The following is a 22,585-nucleotide window of genomic DNA, read 5'->3' as shown; positions in this document are numbered from 1 at the left end:
GAGATGGACAATATGCTTAAACATTGCTAAGTGCTGCTGAAAGAAGCTTATTTCTTTGTGGGAGAAATAAGAGGGTTTGTTTATTTTTTAGATTGTAAAATACCATCCCATTGTGGAAAGTTTTGAGAAGGGAAAAACATAGTCCTTTCTCACCATTACAACAAGATTGTTTTTATTTTTACAAAACTTTTGCAGTCTTATCCTTGGGATATTTGCTTTCAAACTCACTCGGGCTGGAAATAAAATAAACAACCAAATGCATCAATCTGCACTTTTCCCTGGCCTGACCCTCAGCAGCAGCCAGGGAGGATGTTCTGTTTTTCCCCTTTTCATTCCACCTGGGAAAGGTCATTTTACAAAAGAGCTGCCAGAATCCCAGAGGTGGCTGGGTGTGGGGTGAAGAGGCCGCCGCTCAGGAAGCGGTTTCCCTGCCGACCTCCCACAGCGAGAACACGGGCCTCCGGCTGCCAGCACCCCAGGCCCATCTGGAAAAGAGAGGAAGCCCTCCCTCCTTCAGGCTGCACGGCTAATGGCTTGGAGACCACCCTCAGGTTCCTTACCCGTAGGAAAGAAGGGAAGCCCTGTCCGTAGTATCCCACAGCAAAGTATTCGGGCTGCGGCCTCATGGCCTTAATGATGTTCTCATAGAACGAGGCTCTTTTTTTCTGGAAAATAAAACAAGACATTCCATAGCGAGGTTACCAAGGGCACAGTTGGGGGGAGAAAATAAAAAGATCTATTTACTTTGTTGTTTCCCATGTAACACAGAGAAATGAAAGGTCCTTGGAAAATATCTTGCCAGACAACGTTATCCTCTTGTTGGACAGGAGGTTTGGACCTGGGCCCAGGACCGGGCCGTGGAGGCCTGGGTTCCCTGAAGTTGTCTGCAGGAGGATGAACTGGTGCACTCTGCCATGGCGGAAGCACTGCTTAGCTTTCACAGTTCCCTGAAGGGGGCTCAGGACCTTAGCAAACTGAGATTAACGAAAGCGGTTGCAGTTGAGTGCAGATAAATGATAGAAGAAGATAAAGAACCTTCCAGTTCGTGCAGGTGGTTTCGGCGAAAGCCCTTGGTTCAGCTCTAGGTGCCCAGAGGTGAAGATAAAGTTCTGTGTTTCAATATCTGGCGCCCACCCCCCCCGACCCCTGTCTTTAATTTTTCCCATCAGAGAGGCTTCCCAGCCCGAGCTCAGAATCAACCTTAAAGAAAGACAGGCAGGCAGGCAGGCAGACCTAGGGGCCCAAGGGTGGCTCCAAGCCCTGCCACCATGACTGTGTTACCACAGCTGCTCCTGGTCTGCAGGGGGTACCTTCCAAGACCCCCAGTGGATGCCTGACCCTCGGATAGTACTGAACCCTGTATATACTATGTTTTATCCTATACGTACACACACCTATGGTAGTTTACTTTATAAATTAGACTGAAAGAAATTAACAACAATAACAAATAGTATAATATAACAATTATAATATACTATCTTAAAAGTAATGTGGATCTGGTCTTTGTGTCTCTCTCTCCCTCTCCCTCTAAATATACCTTATACTGTCTGTACTCACCTTTTCACTTAAAGGAAGCACTTTACAGCTTCTCTTTGACATGTCCCAATTGCCAGGATATCACTACGCTTGCGCTTTGGAGCCGTTAAGTAAAATAAGGGTTATTTCAACATAAGCACCGTGGTACCTTGAGAGCTGATTTCATAACCCAGATAACCACTAAGTGAATAAAGGGCAGGCAGCATCTCAGCGTGGGTGCGCTGGGCAGAGGGATGATTTACATCCCAGGTGGGATACAGTGGGATGATGTGAGATTTCATCACCATACTCAGAATGGCGTGCAATTTAAAATTTATAAATTGTTTTTCTTTTCCCCAGAAAGTTTCCATTTAATATTTCAGACTGCAGTTGCCCGTGGGAACCACCCAACTGAAACCACCGAAAGTGAGAATGCAGAGCAGGGAGGACTGCTGTGTTCTATCCAGGCAAAGGTCTCCATCACAAGGTTCCCTTAGAAGGGTCACATGTTACATTACTAACATAACTCAATTTAGTTATGAAATTAATGACTGTTTGCGTAATGGCAGGGGCTGGTACAACACACTGGCAAATACTTTTCAAAGTGATCATGACAACTATCTCCTCAAATAAATTATTACTGCATGACAATGGCTGACCTGAACTTTTGTGACTCCTCTACCCAAAATGATCAAATTAATATTGTGCTGGCCTACCACTGGGCATTGCTTTATTGTTTTTAAGTAGCTGACCTGTGCTGACAGCCAGGCGTAATACACAGTTCAGGGACCTGTGAAAGTAGAGCTCTCCAGTAACATTCGGGGGACCGGGGGAGGCAGAATGTGAGAATCAGAAGTGTTTTACAACTTAACCAAAATGTGCACAATGGCACTCCTGAGAAAACCAAGCAAGGCTCCGAGATGAGCAGTTCCATCCTTCAGCAGGGACCTGAGGGCGTGGGCTACAGAGCAAGTCATCCTGATGAACAGAAGTCAGAAAACACCTGGAACACGCCTGGTGTTCACTGAAAGCAAAGTGACCGTGAGGGGAAAGAGGTGTGGAGACATGGACGGTCTGCAGAGAAACGAGACAGAGACGGAGGACGGCGGTAGGCGAGGGGCCTGAGCCCTCCATCAGGGATAATGTGGAGAAAGAAGGATAAGAGCTTTTGGACCTTATCTTTTTTCATTTTTATTTCAAGCAAGGTTTACTTTTCCATTGTAAAGAACATAATTTATCCTGCCTGGCCGGTGTGGCTCAGTGGTTGAGCGTCAACCTATAAACCAGGAGGTTAAGGCTCGATCCCCAGTGTAGGGTGTGCAGGAGGCAGTGATCAGTGATTCTCTCCCATCATTAATGTTTTTAACTCTCTCTCTCTCCCTCTCCCTTCCTCTCTGAAATCAATAAAAAAATCTTTTTAAAAAAAGAACATAATTTATTCTGACTTCCTTTAAGCTTACAAAACATTTTCGTGAACACTCACTTCAGCACCCCTGCTGGAGGCTTGACATGTTCCGACCCAGACTCACCAGGAGGTTGCCAAGGCCCTCGTAGTCAAACACTTTGCTCTCATACGTCTCCGCCAGCTCTTTGCTCAGCTTGATTGCCTTCTCCCACATCTTCAGAAAAAGAAAAGTGGAGAACAAAGTAGTCATTGATCCAGCGGCAAAAGCCACTTGAAAGTAACGGGCATTGAGTCTGGAGTCAGGAGGGTTGAGTTTCTGCAGATTTCCCGACATGCCTCACTTCCTGGATCAACTGAACATTTTTTTATTGATATCATAAAGCTACTATATCTTGGTGCCTTGCCAGGGGGTATCTTCTGTAATTCGGTTTGCAAGACCATGAAGAACAAACACCATGTGTCCCCAAACAAAGCCATACTGAACTTAAAGGGCAGAGCACTAAAGACCTTTGAAAGTGGTGGGGACCCGTGCTAAAGCCTAGGTCTGGAGACTGTGAGAGCCTTGCTGGAGGGGAAGTTGGCATGGGGTTGAGTTCTGTGTGTGTGTGTGTGTGTGTGTTCGCGCACACATGCGCGCGCTTCCAGTTAGATTGTTTGGGAGGAAGGGAAGTGGAAGAAAGGCTAACTGTTCTGTTGTGTGGAAATTGGGCACCAAGTGTTAGCCAATGATCTCTAAGGCACTGGTTTCCTATATCTAACTAAAATATCTACTTAGAGAGTTTTAGAAGATCCCTTGGAGCATTTATGATCTTGTAAGTTACAGCCGAAAGCACACATTTGGTGCCTGAGGCTAGCATCCCAGATTGACCCCTTGTTCATTCTGTTTTTTTCATAACATGTCTCTTAAGTGGACACTATCAGTAAGACAGCATCTGGTAATTTCCTACTTTTCTCTTGTCAACCAGGCGCCATGTTTCCACTGTTTCTGGCTGCTGAAGAAATGTGTGTGCAGTTCTCATACAGTTGTAAAACATTTTAAAATATTTTAAAATCATCATTTGCCAAATGTGTCCCTTTGAAGTTTCAGGGCCAGATCGGCTGGGCCTGGTGCAAGAAGCCAGTCAACAGCATCAATGGGTCGAATTCTCTCCTCATTTCACCAAATGCCAAGTTATGTAAGGGACAGTGAGACAGCCTAGCACAGTGGTTCTCAAAGTGTGGTCCCTGGTCTCTGGAGCCCCCAAAACCCTTTCAGGAATCCATGAGATCAAATTATCTTCTTACTAATACTATTTGCCTTTTTCCACCGCTCATTCTCTCATGTGTAGAGCTTCCCAGAGGCTGGAGGATACGTGATGCCACAATAGAATGAATGTGGAAGTAGACATGAGAATCCTGCTGTCTTCTATTAAGCCAGATGTTGAAGAGACTTGCAAAAATGTCAAATGCCACTCATATCACCAATTTTTTGGAACACATAGTAATTTTTCAAAAACAGAGGTGATTTATCTTAACTGGTAATAGGCTTGCTATCATTGTTAAAAGAACAAATACGTAAATATTCAAAAGTTGTTTTCGTTTCTAAAAGTGTAAGTAGCAACAGCTACAGTCCTCATGAACAAAAGCTCTTTGGGGTCCTCAGTGATCGTTAAGAGTAAAGAGGGGTAGAAGGCCAAAATGTTTGAACACATACACTTGCCCCCTGAGCCTTAAGTTCTTCATCTGTAAAACAGAGGTAAAATCTACCTTGTAGGGTATGGGGAAAATTAAATTAGGAAAAAAGTCTGGAAATCACCCCAAACAGAAACTAGCAGTAAGTAGATGGCAGCTATTTTATCATGATGATTATGTGGCTTATTTATTCATGGAACCAACAGGTCCCCGGTAAAGCAAGACATGTTGGCTGGGGGTGGCAGTCCACAGGAATTCTCCAGGCTCCGAAACTGGTCAAATCGGGATCTGTTTTGTTTGGATAGCAGATGCATTTTTTTTCTTTCTCTCCCAACCCCCTTTTAATATTTTTTTTTCTTTTTTAAAAATTTTGTAAAAGCATTTCAGGTGGATTTGACCACAGACCACAACTTCCGGGCCCAGTTCCTATGTTTATTTTACCTTCTCACCCCTGTCGGCATCTAAGTCGGCATCTAAGTTGGTCATTACTTACAGGGTATGGTGTCAGCAGGGCGTGATCTGGATGCTGGATGTGCACCAGGTGTTAGAATGCACTGCAAGTGACGGACGGCACTGGTTCCCACCCTCTGGTTCCCACCCTCAGCAATATTTAAGAGGGGAAATTCCGATTCTGGAAAGTGAAGGCTGCCCATTGTATTCTCCATTGGGTTGGTTAAGTGTCAAGATAACTGATCTTTATTGCCCTTTTTACACTAATTTATTTATTTATTTTCTCTCCTGTTAAAAATACCAGGATTCAAAGGTACATATGGGAATAATAAAGAATAAGTCATGAGTCATTATTGTCCAATGAGGAACTTGTCTGGTTTTTGTCCTGAGTCCTGGGAGGAAGCTCCTAAACCCTTGGAATTTCCCCAGTGACAGGAGTGTCTTGGTTATTCATGGCGGAGCCTCCAACCACACTTGAGTTTATGCCACTGAGGTGAATGGTGGGCCCCTTGCCAAAAAAAAAAACAAAAAAAGAAAACCTACCCATGTGATTAGAGGGCTGGGGCCTTGGGCTACATGATATTAGCCAGATCTAAAGGGAGAAGGGTGGGATGGAGACTGAGTTCACTCACGTGGCCAATGATTCCATCAATCAAGCCTACAGAATAAAACCCCAATAATAACTCCATATAGCGGCTCACGTGAGCTCCCCCCTGGCGAGCACATCAGCTCTCCTAGAGGGTGATGTGCTCTGAATCCACGGAGAGGGAAACAGAAGCTCTGCCCTATGTACTTCTTCATTTAGCTGGCCCTGATTTGTGTCCTTTAAGATAAAACTGTAATAAGTGCAGCATTTTACCAAGTTTTGGTGGCTGTTCTAGCATATTATCAGACCTGAGGGGGCCATGAAACTCCCCCAAAATTTATAGCCAAGCGGTCAGAAATGTGGGCATAGGGACTCCTGAACGGCAGGGCTGTCTGCTGGGACCGTGGCCTCCACGGTGGGTTCTGCACTGGCTCTGGCTGGTCGGCTTCAGAAGGGCACTGCGACCTTGCTGCCATTTTCCTCTCCCCCCAAATACAAAACAAGCGATCCCACACTCACTTTGCCTTTGTCAAAATAGGATATGATTTCCTGGTACAGCTTCTCCTTCAGCTCCTGCTGGGTATACACATAGTAGCTGTCCCTCTGAAGGAGGTGGGGCACACAGGGCTTGTCAGACCACTGGAAAGCAAACGGAAGAGATGAATGCGACGTAGCCATTAACTAAAGGAGGTTAACAAACATTTAGTTTTTAAAAGGTGCAGAAACATCGCATATATCTGTGACTCATCCATATTGTGTTTTAGATTTATTCATGAAACAAAAAACTGCATCCACAGACATAATCTATGCCAGCTTGAAAACAAGGGCCATGTGATGGACGCACTCCAGGCATCCCCATGCGAGTGGGGAACCAGGCACACCCGCCAGCCAGCACAGCGCCTGTGTACTGTGTACTGCAGACATCCGCACAGTAGACAATAGGAAGAGATCGGGAGTATAAAGGCGGAAAGGAGGGGGTAAAATTGCCACTGTGTACAATGATTGTATTCTTCACAATCAAAGCTTTTACAAAGGGTGCCAACTGAAAAACTGCCAAAAGTACAGAGATTTAAGTCAATTAGAGGATTAAAAAAATGACATATTTAGAAATAATTTAGAGATAGATTTCACATGAAGAGATAACCATGCTGGAGATAGAAGGAAAGGATCCAACATGAATAAATCCAAAGTGATACAATATCCAGGCACAGGGATGTGCATGTACTCAATGCCATTGAACTGTACACGTAAATGGTTAAGATAGTAAATTTTATGTTATGTGTATTTTTACCATAACTAACTTAAAAAGAAAAGGTATCTAGGAATCAACCTAACAAGGAAAATAAAGACTCTATACAGAAAAATTTAACCCACCACAGAGGGCACAAAAGCACACTTGAACAATGGAAAGTCATATCATAGTTTTGGATAAGAAAATGCTATTTCCTAAACATGAAAATTCTCCCTAAATTAAAATTTTAAATTTATGATTCCAAAGTCCATATGGAAAACTAAACAAAAAGAACTAGGTGGAAAACTCTGAAAAAAGAAGAGCAATGAAGACAGTTTTATTAACTACCAGGTAATAAAACATACTATTAAGAATTAATAGCCCTAGCTGGTTTGGCTCAGTGTTTAGAGCGGTGGCCTGTGGACTGAAGGGTCCCGAGTTCAATTGTAGTCAAGGGCACATGCCCGGATTGTGGGCTCAATCCCCAGTAGGGAGCATGTAAGAGGCAGCCAGTCAATGATTCTCTTTCATCATTGATGTTTCTATCTCTCTCTTCCTCTCTGAAATCAATAAAAATATATTTTTTTAAAAAGAATTAATAATTAAGAGTGTGGTACTGACACATGAATTGACAGAGACCAATGCAAAAGTATATAAAATCAAAAAAGAGACTCTCCCCGCCCCACACTGGGATTTAATACATGATAAAGAGGGGATCTTGTATGAATGAGAAAATATGGACTATATTACACATCCCTAGTGCGTAGCTATCTGGGGGAAAAAGTTGTATCCACATCTCATACCTTACCATGCCAGGAAAGGAGAATTTAATTTTCCAAGCAGCACAAACAAAAACATCTACGGCCACGGACACCAGGGTTTCTTTCTGATCATCCCACGGTCAACAAGCCTCCTCTCTAACCCATAGAGAGTAAGATTTTAGTGCCTCAAATCTGCATATGAGTGGTGAACGGCTGCCGTGGGGAAGTGTGAGGTAAAGGACTCCTGTTTTTCATTATAAAGCTTAGAACAATGTACATGTACTATTTTAGGTTAAAATAATATTAAATTACACAAGAAATTTAATTGCTGGGGGAAAGAATGGAGAAAGAGAGATGTAACAGGAGGCTACTGTGGTTCTCTAAGAGAGAGCCAATGGCAGCGTGGGCCAGGATGGCAGCAATGGAGATTTTTTAAAAAGTGGATTGAAAAGAAATGGAAGCAGGATGAAGAGAGGTCTGCACTCCCAGGCTCACTGCAGCGTCATTCACAATAGTCAAGACATGGAAACAACCTAAGTGTCCATTAGTGAACAAATGGAAAAAGAAGATGTTGTGCATATAACAATGGAATTACTCAGCCACGAGAAAGAAGGGAATCCTGCCTTTTACAACATGGATGGACCTAGAGGGCATTGCGCTAAGTAAAGTAAGTCAGACAGAGAATGACAAGTACTGTATGATAAGGAATCCAAAAAAGTCAAATTTAGCCCGGCCGATGTGGCTCAGTGGCTGAGCATTGACCTATGAACTAGGACAGTGATGGCGAACCTATGACACGCGTGTCAGAGGTGACACGCGAACTCATTTTTTTGGTTGATTTTTCTTTGTTAAATGGCATTTAAATATATAAAATAAATATCAAAAATATAAGTCTTTGTTTTACTATGGTTGCAAATATCAAAAAATTTCTATATGTGACACGGCACCAGAGTTAAGTTAGGGTTTTTCAAAATGCTGACACGCCGAGCTCAAAAGGTTCACCATCACTGAACTAGGAGGTCACAGTTCGATTCCCGGTCAGGCACATGCCCGGGTTGTAGGCTTAGTCCCCAGTTGGGGGCATGCAGGAGGCAGCTGATCAATGATTCTCATCATTGATGATTCCATCTCTCTTTCCCTCTTCCTTCCTCTCTGAAATCAATCTATAATAATAAAAGCATAATATGCTAATTAGACCAGACATCCTTCCGGACGAAGCCGGGGCTTCGAGGGAAGCAGGGGTCCCGGGTGCCAGAGGGAAGCCAGTGCCGGCAGCCAGGGGAAGGAAGGCCTACTCTTGCACAAATTTTGTGCATCAGGCCTCTAGTAAAAATATATTTAAAAATAAATTAATTAATTAAGCCAAATTTATGAAAACAGAATGTAGAATGGTGGTTACCAGGACTGGGGAGGGGGATATTGGGGAGATGCAGTTTAATGTTACAAACTGTAGCCAGTAGATAAACAAGTACTGAAGATCTAACACACAGCACAGTGACTACAGACAACAATACTGTATTACAGACTTCAAGGCTGCCAGGAGACTAGATCTTAATTGTTCCCACCACAAAAAATAAGTGATAATTATGTGACACGATAGAGGTGTTAGCTACGGTGGTAATCATATTGCAATATATAAATGTATCAAATCAACACGTGCACCTTAAATGTACACAGTATTTTATGTCAACTATATCACAACTTTTAAAAAAGTGGAGAGCTTTTTTAAAACTGTGGACAGAGGGTCCACAGTTCTTGCCGGTGGAAAATGTGGGAGGGGGCGAATAAAAGATGATGACAGGTACTTGCCTGAGCAACTGGGTAGAAGGTGGTCCCCTTTAGTAAAATGGGGAGAAGGGCCAGGAAAGAACGGATCCAGAACAGTGAGAAATTATAGCTTCTGTTACTGACAGGTGAAGTGTGTGCTGTCTATGAGTCATTGAAAGATTGATGCTGAAAGAACAGTTTATTCTTGCATCTGACCTTGGAGGAACGGTCAGAGCCAGAAATAATTATTTGAGATCCATGACATATAGATGTATTTATATCCACAACACACTATAAATTTACTTACTGAGTGAGTATAAAGAGAAAACTTCTTCTGTGGCACTGTATTTACTTACAACTCATATATCTGTAGTTTTACATTTATTAATTGATGAATGTTTGTTTCTTCAATTATAGTGTTAATTACTAGGGATCTATAGGTTCTACTCTGCTTCCTAAGGATTTTAAAATCAGTGGAATCACTTCTTTATGCATTCATCCAATGATAGCTGACATTTTCTCGACCTTGATCTGAAAATCAGCTGTGCCTAATTAGAAAGTTTAAAAATATTCTTGGATGAAAGGCTCTCTTTTGAATAAGGATCATTCCAATCAAAATCACGAAGTGTATAGGATTTGGTCCCAAAGGACTGGACAGCGGACACGCTGCGTTTTGTCCTGCACTGTGTTGGAATGAGCAGCCCAGACCACTTACCTGTAGAAGCTCAGCGTGTAAGAGCAGTGTGTAGGCAGCCTCCGTGTAGTTCTCACAGTCTCGGTGCAAATCCCGCAGCTTGTACAAGTATCTGGTAAGAAGGGGGCGTTTTTTTGTTTGTTTGTTTTAAATGTTTTTATTGATTTTTAAAGAGAGAAGGGAGAGGAGATAGAAGGGTAGAAACATTGATGAGAGAAGAACATCATTGATAGGCTGCCTCCTGCACGTACCCTACTGGGGATCGAACCAGCAACCCGGGCATGTGTCCTGACCTGGAATTGAACTGTGGCCTGGGTCAAGGCTCAACCACTGAGCAACACTGGCTGGGTAATAGTCGCCGGGGAGCTGCTCTAGCATTCAGCTCATTCCACAACCAAGCCACAGCCTGCTTTCCCATCTCTTCCCCCGCTCGTCCTTTCTCTTGGGCAAAGGAATCCCTTGCATCTCTCTTCCTATTCCTTTAACCCTGGGAGCTGCTTCCTGCCTGTGTGTCTTTCCTAATCCATACACTCTACTTTAAACTGTTCATTGAAGGCAGTAGTGTTTACTTATTTATCTGCATACCATGGACCCCTTTGAGAAGCTAATAAGAGCTATGGGATCTCCCCCAAGAAAAGGCATATGAATATGTCCAAGTGTGTTCCATGCTCAGGGCTTGCCGGATTCCAGGCAAATCCTCATGCCTCTCCCTGGGCAGACTTTCCTGATTGCCTTGGCCAGCATCTCCCACCCTTCCCTGGGACCACAACACCATCCTCCCTACGCACTCCCTTGAACTGCACTTACTGTGTATCTGTTTAAACCAGTGATGGCAAACCTATGACTTGCGTGTCAGAGGTGACATGCGAACTCATTTTTTGGTTGATTTTTCTTTGTTAAATGGCATTTAAATATATAAAATAAATATCAAAAATATAAATCTTTGTTTTTCTATGGTTGCAAATATCAAAAAATTTCTATATGTGACATGGCACCAGAGTTAAGTTAGGGTTTTTCAAAATGCTGACACGCTGAGCTCAAAAGGTTCGCCATCACTGGTTTAAACAGTTTACCCTTCCAAGTGGAAGGGGGAACATCACATACGTTTTGGTGTCTCAAAGCAGCAAGCATGGGGTTGGGGTTTAGTATTTGTTGATTGAAAAAATAAATAGCAAAGCCATGACATAAACAGAAAAAGCAGACATTCCCTTCAGCTTACCTTATGTATATGTCTTCTCTCTTCTTTTCTTTATAAAAATTCTATAAAAAAGTCCAAAATACCAATGTAAATCAAGAGTTATTGACTAATTTGCCATGGAAATGGCCAAATAGCTACTTTTGTTTTTCAACAGTGTCACTTCTCCAGAGTTTATTATTTTCATTTAACAAACACCCCCACAAGGACAGGATGTGGCAGTTTACACAGAAGACAAGTTGAAGGATTGTTTAGAACCATGTTTCTGAGTAACTTGAGGGGAACCTTCTAAATCAGGGGTGGGCAACTTCCAGCCCTGGGGCCTTATAAGGCCCACGAAGTCATGTGGTCTGGCCCTGCCAAGGCATTAGGGGTGAGTTAATTAAATGTTTGACCACATATAGCAGGCTAATTTTAGGATGATAGTTTTGTATGGCCTGAAAATGATGTTATAAAGATCCAAATGGCCCTTGGCAGAGAAAAGGTGCCCTACCCTCTTCTAAAGGAACAGGTAGCTGGCTTTTCCTCGTCACCTGGTGCTCTGCTTTCTCATGGAAACAGGCAGCAGGTCTAGGTTTACAGTAAGCAGAGGCGTGGCAGCCCAAACCTCTGAAGTCTGAGGTCCCTGATACATACATCTAGGGAAAGGCGAGACCGAAGAATTCTAGCATCATAAGGTTTCCAGGCACTAACACTCTACTCATGGTACAGTGTTTCTCACGCATGTTCACCTGTGCCCAGGAATTCCAACAATAAAGCAATGACATGTAAACAAGGCAGAGAAACCGGTTGAGGATGGCCGAGTTAAGATCTTCTGCTGCATTTTCCATCCCTGTTTCCAAATTTATCCTCAATGTCTGTGGCTGCTGGTATCTGCAAGCCCAAAGTTGAGGTGGCTGTTCCCATTACACTCAGCAGAACAGACTCCATAAAGGTGGCCCCGGGTCCCTTTGTGTCTGTGAGATCGTCTTGGAGCTGATGTGCATGGTTCAGGGGAGGCCTGCAGAGCCCTCCCCCCATCCTAGAGGCTTGGCACCTACCAGCACATTGACAGTGCAGCTCATCCGGTTTTCCTTGCTCTCATCATGCATGACGATGGTCCTGTAGTCCAAGAGGTTCTCAAGGAGGCTGCTGACCAGGAGCGCGAATGATTCTCCTGAGCTGGAGAGGTATTTATGTTTCCGGAAATGTTCTAGGAGCCTGGAGGGTGGAGTTGAGACAAATGCCCATGTCATCCTGTCAATCGAGCACCATTTATGAGCGCTGTCCAAGGTCCTAGCAGCAGGTGGCGCCCGATGAGGAGACACACACCCTTCACGTAACACAATTACTCCAGTTCCATGGTTTCTTTAGAGCTTCAGCTCAAGCCACACCATCACCTAGAATCCCAGCCCACAGTGCTCTTCTTTGAATTTGCAACTGTATTTTTTATTGGTTTTTGTTTTCTTGTCAATATCACAAAAACAAGAACCTTTGCCCCAAAGGTTTGTGTATGTTTTCTGATCAATCTACTCAGGTTGAAAGAAATCATCTTTCCTGTCTTTATTCTCCCTAAAGCCAGCCACTTCAGGGCATCCTGTGGGCATTCTGGTGAGCTGTGTGTGAATGCCCAGCCTAGAGGAACCTGGGAATCTAGCATAAACCCAGACACGTGGCTCTTCAGATACAGTGTTATTTTCAGAAAAAAAGAGAAGGTTGGAAATAAGACTGAGATTAAATCCTCTTTCTTTGGACCCCTATAGAGCAAAGATTTTTATAGGAGCTTCTTAGATTAGACAATTAGAAGAAAACTTGGGAGCAAGAGAAAAAGAAGAGGAAGATGTGTTCAAAGAATTAGTCTGGATCTAGAATTATTCTTGGGCACTGGAGATTTATGTGGCCATATTTTTCTGAGGCAGTGATCCAGGAAGAATGAACACAATAACAACATAATAAGATATTTTATGTGAAAAATCAGCTATAGGACTAAAAAATGAGTTCACATTTGTAAATATTTTGGGTCTGTTTGAATGTGTGAGTAATTTCTGCATTTTAATTCCTGTATGAGATTAGAATTGTAAAAGTAAAAAGCTGGGAGGTTGAAAACTGGTTTGAATAGGCAGATCTAAGAGAAACAGGATAAAAAGATCAACAAATGATCTTATTAGCCATTAAAAACAATATAAGAAGGACTCCTGGTTCTTTAAAATACAGATGAGTCATCAATTCATTTCTGAGTATCCAGTGTGCTGCTTCCTTAAAAAAATCTTAAAAAACAAAACCAAACAAAGTTGGGAGACTTGTCCTCAAGTACAGTCTAGTGAGCAACACTCCCCCAAACAGGTGAATAACGAAATGACCCAGGCACACCTCCCACCAGTTGGTCAATATCATAAAAGTTCAGAGAACACAGACTTAAATAGTCTAGAATAGTTACAGCCCTGGATGATGGAAGGATAAGATAATAGTAATCAGCAAAAACCCAGAGCAGCCAACATATGTTAGTGCGAAATCTGTAACAGACACTGTGAAAATGCATTATCTCGATTCATCCTCACAACAACACCAAAATATAGGTCCTATTATTGTAGAGGGGAAAATGAGGCATTGGACAGGTTATGTGACTTGTCCAAAGTCAAACTCCTAGAATGTAGAGAAGCAGGATTTGAAACCCAATCTCTCTCTAATTCCAACATGCAATTGTTTTAATCATTCCTTTTACACTGTAATTCCCTACATGAGATGGACAGTTAAGAGGGCAAGAGAGTGAGGGTAAAGGCCTCTGGGGACGTGGGTGGGTGGGGAGTAGGAATGGTAATGTGAGCACAGAGCGGGAATGAATGTTGGATTCTGGGCAGTGAAAAGACCAACCTGGTTCTGGGTTGTAGACCAACCTGGCTGGAGATATTACTGGTGTTCTGAGGCCCTTTAAGGGCATAGGGTATTTTATTTTTAAAAAGAGATGGGGGAGAGGGAGAGAGAGAGAGAGAGAGAGAGAGAGAGAGAGAGAGAGAGAGAGAGAAACATCTATGAGCTGCCTCCTGCACGCCCCCTACTAGGGATTCTGCCTGAAGGCCAGGCTGTGCTCTGATCAGGAATAGAACTGGCGACCTCTTGGTGCATGGGATGACACTCAACCAACTGAGCCACACTGACCAGAGCAGGGAACAGGGTATTTTAAAATGAAAAGTGGACTTTGAAATGTTTTCTTTTTCTCCCCATCCTTGAAATTGTTGATTTGCAGCCATAATTAGAGGTGTTATCACTGTTGATGAAGTTCATCAATTCAAACACTGGGCAAAATGCTTTGAACATCTCTCCCTCCCTCTGCCTGCTCTGTTCTTGATGGCCCAGCTGGCCAGGGGAACATGGGCATTGGGATCATGTCAGTTAAGCAAGTATCATTGACCCCAACGAGAACCAACTGGAGTGGTAACCCCAACGATTCTGTGACTATCAGTGGGTTTTTAAGTGTGTGGAAACCTGTTTTGTCCACTCCTAAATGATGTCATCAACTTGAGATTTGCTGTCTGAAATACTCACAGCTTTTCGAGAAGGACCTTGTACTGCTCATCTCCTTTGCCCCCTTCCACCTCTTGGTCCAGCCTTGTGATCAGCTCATTCTCAAACTGAAAGCAGAGTCAGAATTTCACAGATGTCATACCCTTTGGAGAGGACAGGAGTGATGCCCGGCCATCCTTTGTAGACCTGCCCAGCCCCCTTTTAACTGTGAATTATTTCCAGCGTATACAGAGGAAGACCACTTGTCACATCGTCCATTACGGCACACCGAGGCCCCATCAAGACTTTCTAATGTAGCCACATGCTACTTTACCCTTTGCTTTACATTTGCACAAAATAATTACCCAAAACATTATTTTCTTATCACAACTATGCAGGTAAATATAGCCTAATGATTCTAATTTTCTATTTTGTTTTTGGTTCTTGTCTTAGCCTTGCCAATGGGATTGCTTTTTTTCTGATTTTGCAGATCTGTAGAGTTGCAAAATCTTCCTTTCGATATTAATACGTGGTGTAGGTAAAGAAAATAAAAGAAAGAGAAAATATATCAGGCACACTGAGATCACTAAACTAGAGACTGCTGCATCATCCTCCCATTTCACCTCCTTACTCTCTCTGCTGTGCTGCAGCAAATAGGATTAATGTGCCCGAAGTCCAATTTTAATTATCTGGAGACTAGTGGCCTGGGGTATGAAATTCGTGCACAGGTAGTGTCCCTAGGCCTGGCCGGCTGATCGGGGTCTTCCTTCCCCTGGCTGCCGGCCAGGGCCTTCCTTTGTTCCGCACCACCCCCTGGTGGTCAGCGAACGTCATAGTGGGTGGTCCAACTCCTGAGTGGTCGAACTCCCAGAGGGGACAATTTGCATATTAGCCTTTTATTATATAGGATAGAGGCTGCTTTAGGAAACTCCTGTAGCAAAAAGACTGCTTTGAGGCCAGCCTGGGATGGAATATCTGCTTCTATCTCTAATTGCCTTACAAAGTGAAATGTAAAAGAACATTTGTAGACCTACTTTGTTTAGTATTATTCAGGTTATGGCTTCTCTATATAGAAAGAAAATAAATAAGAGTTGACTATGTTCATTAGTAAAATTATAGGTCTACACCTCTTACCATATGGAAATTGCCATTTCCACTGAAATTGAACTCACACTGCATCATATCAAAGAAAATGGGGATGGTGGCTTTGCGAAGCTCTACTTCAGGGGTCAATGTGACCTCCAGAATGGGACCCACCATGGACGGGATGAATTTAATTTTGTGGGGACCTGAAATGAAAGTAAGAAAATAAAAATAATTTCACTGGAGGTAAAGTGTTACAATCTTCCTCCACAGGGCCCGTGAGAAAAGAGTACGTTTATGTGGGTAGATCAACTCCATTCAGACCTGGGTGACTACATACTGTATTCTGACAACAGGTGGATGTCATAACAAGAGGCCCAGAGTCAACATTCACTTCCAACACACAGACAAATTAATCTTAGGGTTATTGGAGTTAAAATAAAAAGAGTCCATCCTGGCATGCTCATCACACAGGTGTGTGCATGGGCTCATTCAAGGTCATACACTCACCCAGGTTATACCACATGTCCCGGATCCTAAAGCCGATTTCCTTTCTCATGTCCCCATATCTAGGAAGAAGACCATAGGCAAGAGAATGATTTGCAGTGAAAATGAGTACCTATAATAAACGAGTACCTATAGCCTGTGTTCCGCTAGGTCACGTGAAAGGCGGGTTTTGATACCTAACCAAGCCCCGAGGGGGGGCACCTTCCACAGCAGGAGGGGCCAACGCAAGCACTGGAAGGTAACTGAGAAGACGAGGCTGACAAGCTGGCTTAAGGGGGCAGAGCGAGAAACAATCTGGCTGCTGTTAAGCAAAGAAATGAAAAACAGAAATACTATTGGGAAGGGAAGGGGGGTATGGTTTGTATAGTAATGGGACTGGTGGCTAATAACCATGCTGAGTGTACACACTTATATCTGAGTAACCATGTCTCATACCACATTGGGAAACTCTGGACATACATTCTCCATGGGGGATATTGCTCCTGAAGGGGTGAAAATTGGTTCTTAGGGACAAAAAAGCCTGCTGTTTTCATGAATAAAGTACAGGTATACAAGTAGTATATAAACAGATATGCATATATTTACTGGGTTAATATTCCTTAGGTGTGATTAGAAAAATAATTTCTAAAAGGATTACTTATAGGAGTTGATAGTGGGAACATAAAAGTGAGAAACACTGACCTAGACAGTGGTTCTTGGGGAAAGTGACTAAGAATGACCTGGAACTCTCTTGAAGAATACATGTGCCTGGCTACCCCTCCCCACATGCCAGATCAGAGGCTGGGGCTTGGAAAACCAGAAGCAGGAGGGTCAAAGCAGATACTGCAAACGTTCCCATGGAGCTCCACATGGACCTACGACCATCCTACAAGCTCAGCTCTACATTTGGAAATGAGTAGTCTACTCATGCGACTACTGCACCAAACGTGTTTGTCAAATTCCTCCTTTGGAGATGCCTTCAGAAGCCAGTGTAAAAACTTCACTTACAGCCCTAACTGGTATGGCTCAGTGGACAGAGTGTCGGCCTGCGGACTGAAAGGTCCCCGGTTTGATTCCGGTCAAGGGCATGTACCTTGGTTGCGGGCACATCCCCAGTAGGAGGTGTGCAGGAGGCAGCTGATCGATGTTTCTAACTCTCTATCCCTCTCCCTTCCTCTCTGTAAAAAATCAATAAAATATATTAAAAAACAACAACAACAACAAAAACTTCACTTATGGTTATCTAACCAAAATCAATTCTCTCCTTGAAAGAAACTGTCATTTAAGATATTCTAAAGAGTGAGATTCAGGTGTCCATCTTAAAAATCTATCGTCTTTTGATACCCACCTCACAAAGAAATCTACAAGTTTTACTTTTACCTTTGAACACACAATCGCTATGTCTCCCACTCTGAGCCACTAACAGCCGGTGTTTTCGGGAGGAACCAGAGGTAGAGGTGCTAAATAATTTGTCTAGAATGCCAGACGTTCCAGAAGGGGGAGCAGAGCTGAAATTTCACAGCCTTTAAATGATAAATTCCTCAAGTTCTTCCGAACCGCACAGCCTTGGAGTTTCCAGGCTCTCGAATTCCGAAACAGACCCGAGACGAAAGCAATGCAAAGCTTCCCTGAGCGCTCATCACTCTCATGGGTGAGTCCACTTTGAATTCCGAGCAGGAATCTGCAGGGCCTGTTTAGGTGACGTGTCAGACTCGGCTTCTGTGCCCAAAGGACTACTGAGAGGCACAAAGGAGCCTGCTTTGTGAAGCACTAAAGAGGGAGGCAGACACTGTGCCTGCAATTTGGACAAGCTGCCAGCGGAGGGCCAGCTGTTCCCAGAGAATGTGATGGGTGATGGGAGAATGAATGGGGCTTTGGGAAAAGAGGTGATTCTGGGGAAATGGATGAAATACTTATAAGAGCTACCTCTCTAACAACATGGCACCCAGTGGACAGTGATGTCTGTGATACCCAAAATCTTGTTTTGAAATGGAAAATATCACCTACCTAATCTTAAGCAGGTTTGAGAGGACACTTACTTTTTCATAATTTTGGTGCGCTTGGCTTGAGAGAAGGTTTCAAGCTGAAGGGACTCGTGGGTGAGAAATGCTACTGCCAAATGGAAGTAATTGTTCCAGAGCTGTTCAAAATTAATTGTGTGGGCGAGAAGAAAAGGAAAATAACATTAATAAGGGTCATCACCAAATAGTGCCATATGGAGCAAGTCACTTGCCGGGGATTAATTTTAAGAAATCCACAAGACTTCTTTTACTTTCTTGTGTTTCAATTATTCTGCTCTGAAATTTTTAATGCAATATTAATATTAACATGTTAATATTAATTTTAAAAAATCCTAACTATTATATTTGTCTATACTCCTGGGATAAAGGCAAGCTGCTGCCAAGAAGCATACCTATTTATAGTAAATGGTCTGGCAACATGTATGAAAAGCCCTAACATTCTGCCAAACTTCTGAAGCAGTAAATACTTCAGGACTTTATCCTGGCAAAATAAATCATGGCTATTTAAAAATACTGAGAACAAGGAAGGCCCTCCAAGTGCTATTTAAGCTAACAGAAAATGGAAACAATCTAAATGTTCATGAGAATATGGCTAAATAAATCATGGAGTAGCCAGACAATGGACTGTATCAGCCATTAGAAATATTGCAAAAATATTTACTATCATCAAGAAGATCAAAGAAAAAGTAAATAAAGAGGTTATCAAAGAACTGCACAGCTCAATTCCATTTTGGCACATACATACAAATACATATGTACAGATATGCATACACATATATACATACACACATCTACATGTATACTTGTGACTCCCCACTTTTAACATTCCACAGATACAAAGACACGACCCAGCAGAGCACGTCACCAACAGAGCGTAGGCTGGCACATAAGCTCCATGAGAGCAGGGCCCTGAGTGCCTTCACTGGGGCCTAGAACAGGCCGTGAACATGTAAATATTCTAATATTTGTTGATGAATGAATGAATGAATGAATGAAGGTGCAGTTAGTGACCACCTGTTTGGTTATCACTTTGTGGACTTTCAACCAAGTGTGTATACAAACCCCTCTTTAGAAACTGAACCATCTGTAGGCAGAGCACATAGGTTATGTTAACAGCAGAAGACAGTCTTTCAATTTCCGTCTTTTTGCTTAGTTATATTTTCTACCATTATTTTTTTTAAAACATGTATTAGTTTTACAGAAAGAAGAAAAAACCCTGTTTGACTATGTTTGGAGGACAGAGGAACAAAAATGTGTGCTTTAGGAAAGGACAAAGGACAAGAAAACCTTTTCATTTGAAAATGAGAAAATCTGAGGTGACATTTCCCAAAATGAGCTGGTTCTCTTGCTTTGGCTGAGAATCCAAGGAACTCCTTGGTACATAGCAGGCTTACCTGAAGTTCAAAGCCTGCCTGATCCATGAAACGCCTTGTGAGAACCTCAGCAAACTGGTTTATGGCGCGGAGGAAAACCCTTGGGGAGGAAAACACAGGGTAAGAAAGGCACCTTCGTGCTCACTGCAACACTTCCCATCTATGTTAAAAACAAAGCGAAGCAAACCTGGACTTGGCAACAGACGACCTTTAGATCAACCGAGGTCGTTAAGAGACCAATGACAGAGCACGCCTGCAGAGGACACTGAAGGTCAGTGTCTGGAGCTGACTACAAGCCCCATTCAAGGCTGCATCTCAATTTAGCCCGAGGGCAGAGCTGGGACAAGCCAGGCCTCCCGAGACAAGATGCTCTGCACTCTATCATGCTGTTCCTGATCCAAAGTCTATGCAATGTGTCTCTATCTGCATAGAGAAGGGAAGGGTTTTCTAGTCAGGTATGAGGACCTTGTAGAGCTAACAATAATGGTGAGATTAATGATTTACTTTATCTACCTCTTTAAAAATTCTGAAGCTCCTTTAATAGAACATATGTATTTAGTTCATTTCACTTCCATTCAAAAGTATTTATTGTGGGCCAGAATCTACAAAGCGCTGGCTTAGATTTTGCTTTGAAAGAGACTGTTCCTGGTCTTATGACATTTAAACCTTGGTGGGGGCCATTTGACCGAAGAAAAAATATGGAAAATTCAATGAGGGGGTAAAGAGGTTTGGGAAACCAAAGGAAGAGAGGATGACATCCAGGTCAGAAAGGCTCCCTTCACAGATGCCACCTGAGAAGGACCTGAAGGAGTAAGTGGCAGGGTGACAGCCAGAGGTGAGGAGGAGGTGAGGCAGGTGGCAGAGCAGCGTGAAGGGAAGGACAGAAGACGCTCAGGGGCTGGGAAGCAGCCAGTCTGGCTGGAGCGCAGCTTGGAGATAGAGGGAAGAGTGGAGGGTAAGGCTAGAGAAGCAGGCAGGGCCAGGATGCCGTCTTTGACCATCAGAATGACGAAGACCATATGGAGCCGCTGGCAGGTGCCATGGAGAGTTGATGCTGACGATTCGGTGAGGAGACTACAGTAGAGAGAAGGGGGTAGAGAGCAGGGTCAGAGCAACAGCAGCAGCCGGTGAAATCAGGAACATGAGCACACAAACCAGGCTCGTGGAAGTGGGAGGAGCCTTGCTTTACAGACGGTGGATTTGAGGCAAAGGATTTCATAGGCCTTCACAAAAGTCAGAGAGCTATTACCAGGCCCAAGTGCAGTGACCCCTGAACAATGCAGGGGTTAGGGGCACTGACCCCCGGCGCAGTGAAAAATCCTCATATAATTTTTTACTCCCCAAAACTTAACTACAGTCAGTCCTTTGTACCCTCGGGTTTCACACTGGCGGATTCAACTAACTGTGGATCAAAAATAGAGTTTTTAATCTGAAGTTGGGAATCGTGGATGTAGAGGGCTGATTATATTAATAGTCTACTATTGACTGGAAGCCTTACTGATAACATAAATAGCCAATTAACTCACATTTATGTTACATGTATCATGTACTGTAGTCTTACAATAAAGTATGCTAGAGCAAGGCAATATTATTTTAAAAACATAAGGAAGAGAAAATACATTTACTGTGTTTATTGAAAGAAATCCATATAGGTGGATCCTCACAGTTCAGCCCATGTTGCTCAAGGGTCAGCAGTATTCAGAGTCAAATGCCCCGGGCCTGCCCGGGCGGGCTTACCTGCTCTGAGTCATATTCATGACCATCCAGTCTTTGGCATAAACATTCTTTCCAATCAGATCCTTAAACATGATAAAAGTTTCCATGAGGAAGTCCTGCAGAGAACGAAGGAATGGCTGGAGGAAAACTGGGCAACATGTCATAAGCCGTCCTCGGCACGTGGACAAGAAGAACACTACACCAGAGTAAGACGTCCTAGTCCCTCACCGACAGCTTAGCTTTTTAATAAGGTTTGGGGGATAGCAAGCATTTTACAGCTATCGTATGATTTGATTCTTACATCATATACTCTGATGAAAAAACTGCCCACATTTTACAAATGATAAAACTGAGGCTGTGAAAAATTAAACAACTTGCTCAAAGTTGTAGAAACTAGGAAGCAGAAGAGCTGAGGGGAAAACTTGGGGTTCTGAGCTCTCTGTTTAAAGTCAAGTGCTGTCTGAATAGGTCTACTGCATTTAAAACAAATTCACCAACAATTGTTGGAAAACTGATATTTCAAATGACTGAGTCCAATTTTCCTTTATTATTGTTAGAACAGAACAAACATGCTATAAATAAGAAGCAAAGTCAGGGTTCTTCCTATTCCAGGAAGGCAGCCACATGAAGCCTGGGAGAAGGGTCCTAACTGGTCCTTAAAAGAGATTCCAGCAGTGGATCATGATGACTGTATTAACTGATAATCAAAGTCCAATATTGGCCAAACAGTGGTTTTACTCAAACGGGGGGGCGCTATGAGCAAAGAGGAACACAGAACAACTGAGCTAAAAACCAAAGCTAAAAACTTTGAAAAGCTTTTTTATTTATTAGCTAGTTAAATTTAGACATTTTCCACTCGGATTCCTGAAATGGAAACCCTGTCCAATTTCGCTAACACCGAACCAACGCAGTTCTATCTTATGAATCACACCATGTAGCAGAAAGAACACAGGGCGTGGGCGGCAGGGGCCTGGGCTCTATTTCGAACTGTTCTCCTTGGGACACTGGTCAAGGTGGTTAACTCCCTGCACTTTGGATGCCAAACAGCATGGGAGTGAGGGCAACTCTGGCTGGAAAACCTGTGATGCCCCTGAATCTTCCCTTCGGTTCACTGAGAGTCAAACTTTGCTTTCTTCAATTCTGAAATCATA

The 22,585-nt window shown here is 43.1% G+C and overlaps 1 protein-coding gene across 6 annotated transcripts in view; it reads right to left on the bottom strand.

Moving 5' to 3' along the window:
• DOCK5 (dedicator of cytokinesis 5) overlaps positions 1–22,585 on the bottom strand; it is a 155,927-nt gene that overhangs the window by 26,934 nt on the left and 106,408 nt on the right. For all 6 annotated transcript variants that reach the window (XM_023759110.1, XM_023759112.1, XM_023759111.1 and 3 more), the window contains 12 exons: positions 21,456–21,550; positions 19,740–19,818; positions 18,364–18,464; positions 16,349–16,407; positions 15,890–16,044; positions 14,798–14,883; positions 12,316–12,475; positions 11,300–11,340; positions 10,102–10,192; positions 6,147–6,266; positions 3,045–3,134; positions 561–665 (listed from right to left, as the gene is read on the bottom strand). In XM_023759110.1, coding sequence (XP_023614878.1) covers positions 561–665; positions 3,045–3,134; positions 6,147–6,266; positions 10,102–10,192; positions 11,300–11,340; positions 12,316–12,475; positions 14,798–14,883; positions 15,890–16,044; positions 16,349–16,407; positions 18,364–18,464; positions 19,740–19,818; positions 21,456–21,550 — 1,182 coding nt within the window. The remainder of the gene's footprint in view (positions 1–560; positions 666–3,044; positions 3,135–6,146; positions 6,267–10,101; positions 10,193–11,299; positions 11,341–12,315; positions 12,476–14,797; positions 14,884–15,889; positions 16,045–16,348; positions 16,408–18,363; positions 18,465–19,739; positions 19,819–21,455; positions 21,551–22,585) is intronic.

Source organism: Myotis lucifugus, unplaced genomic scaffold (assembly GCF_000147115.1).
Source record: "Myotis lucifugus unplaced genomic scaffold, Myoluc2.0 scaffold_148, whole genome shotgun sequence".
Lineage (NCBI taxonomy): Eukaryota > Metazoa > Chordata > Mammalia > Chiroptera > Vespertilionidae > Myotis > Myotis lucifugus.
The sequence above is the reverse complement of the archived record's forward strand: the minus strand, read 5'-3'. Positions and strand labels throughout refer to the sequence as shown.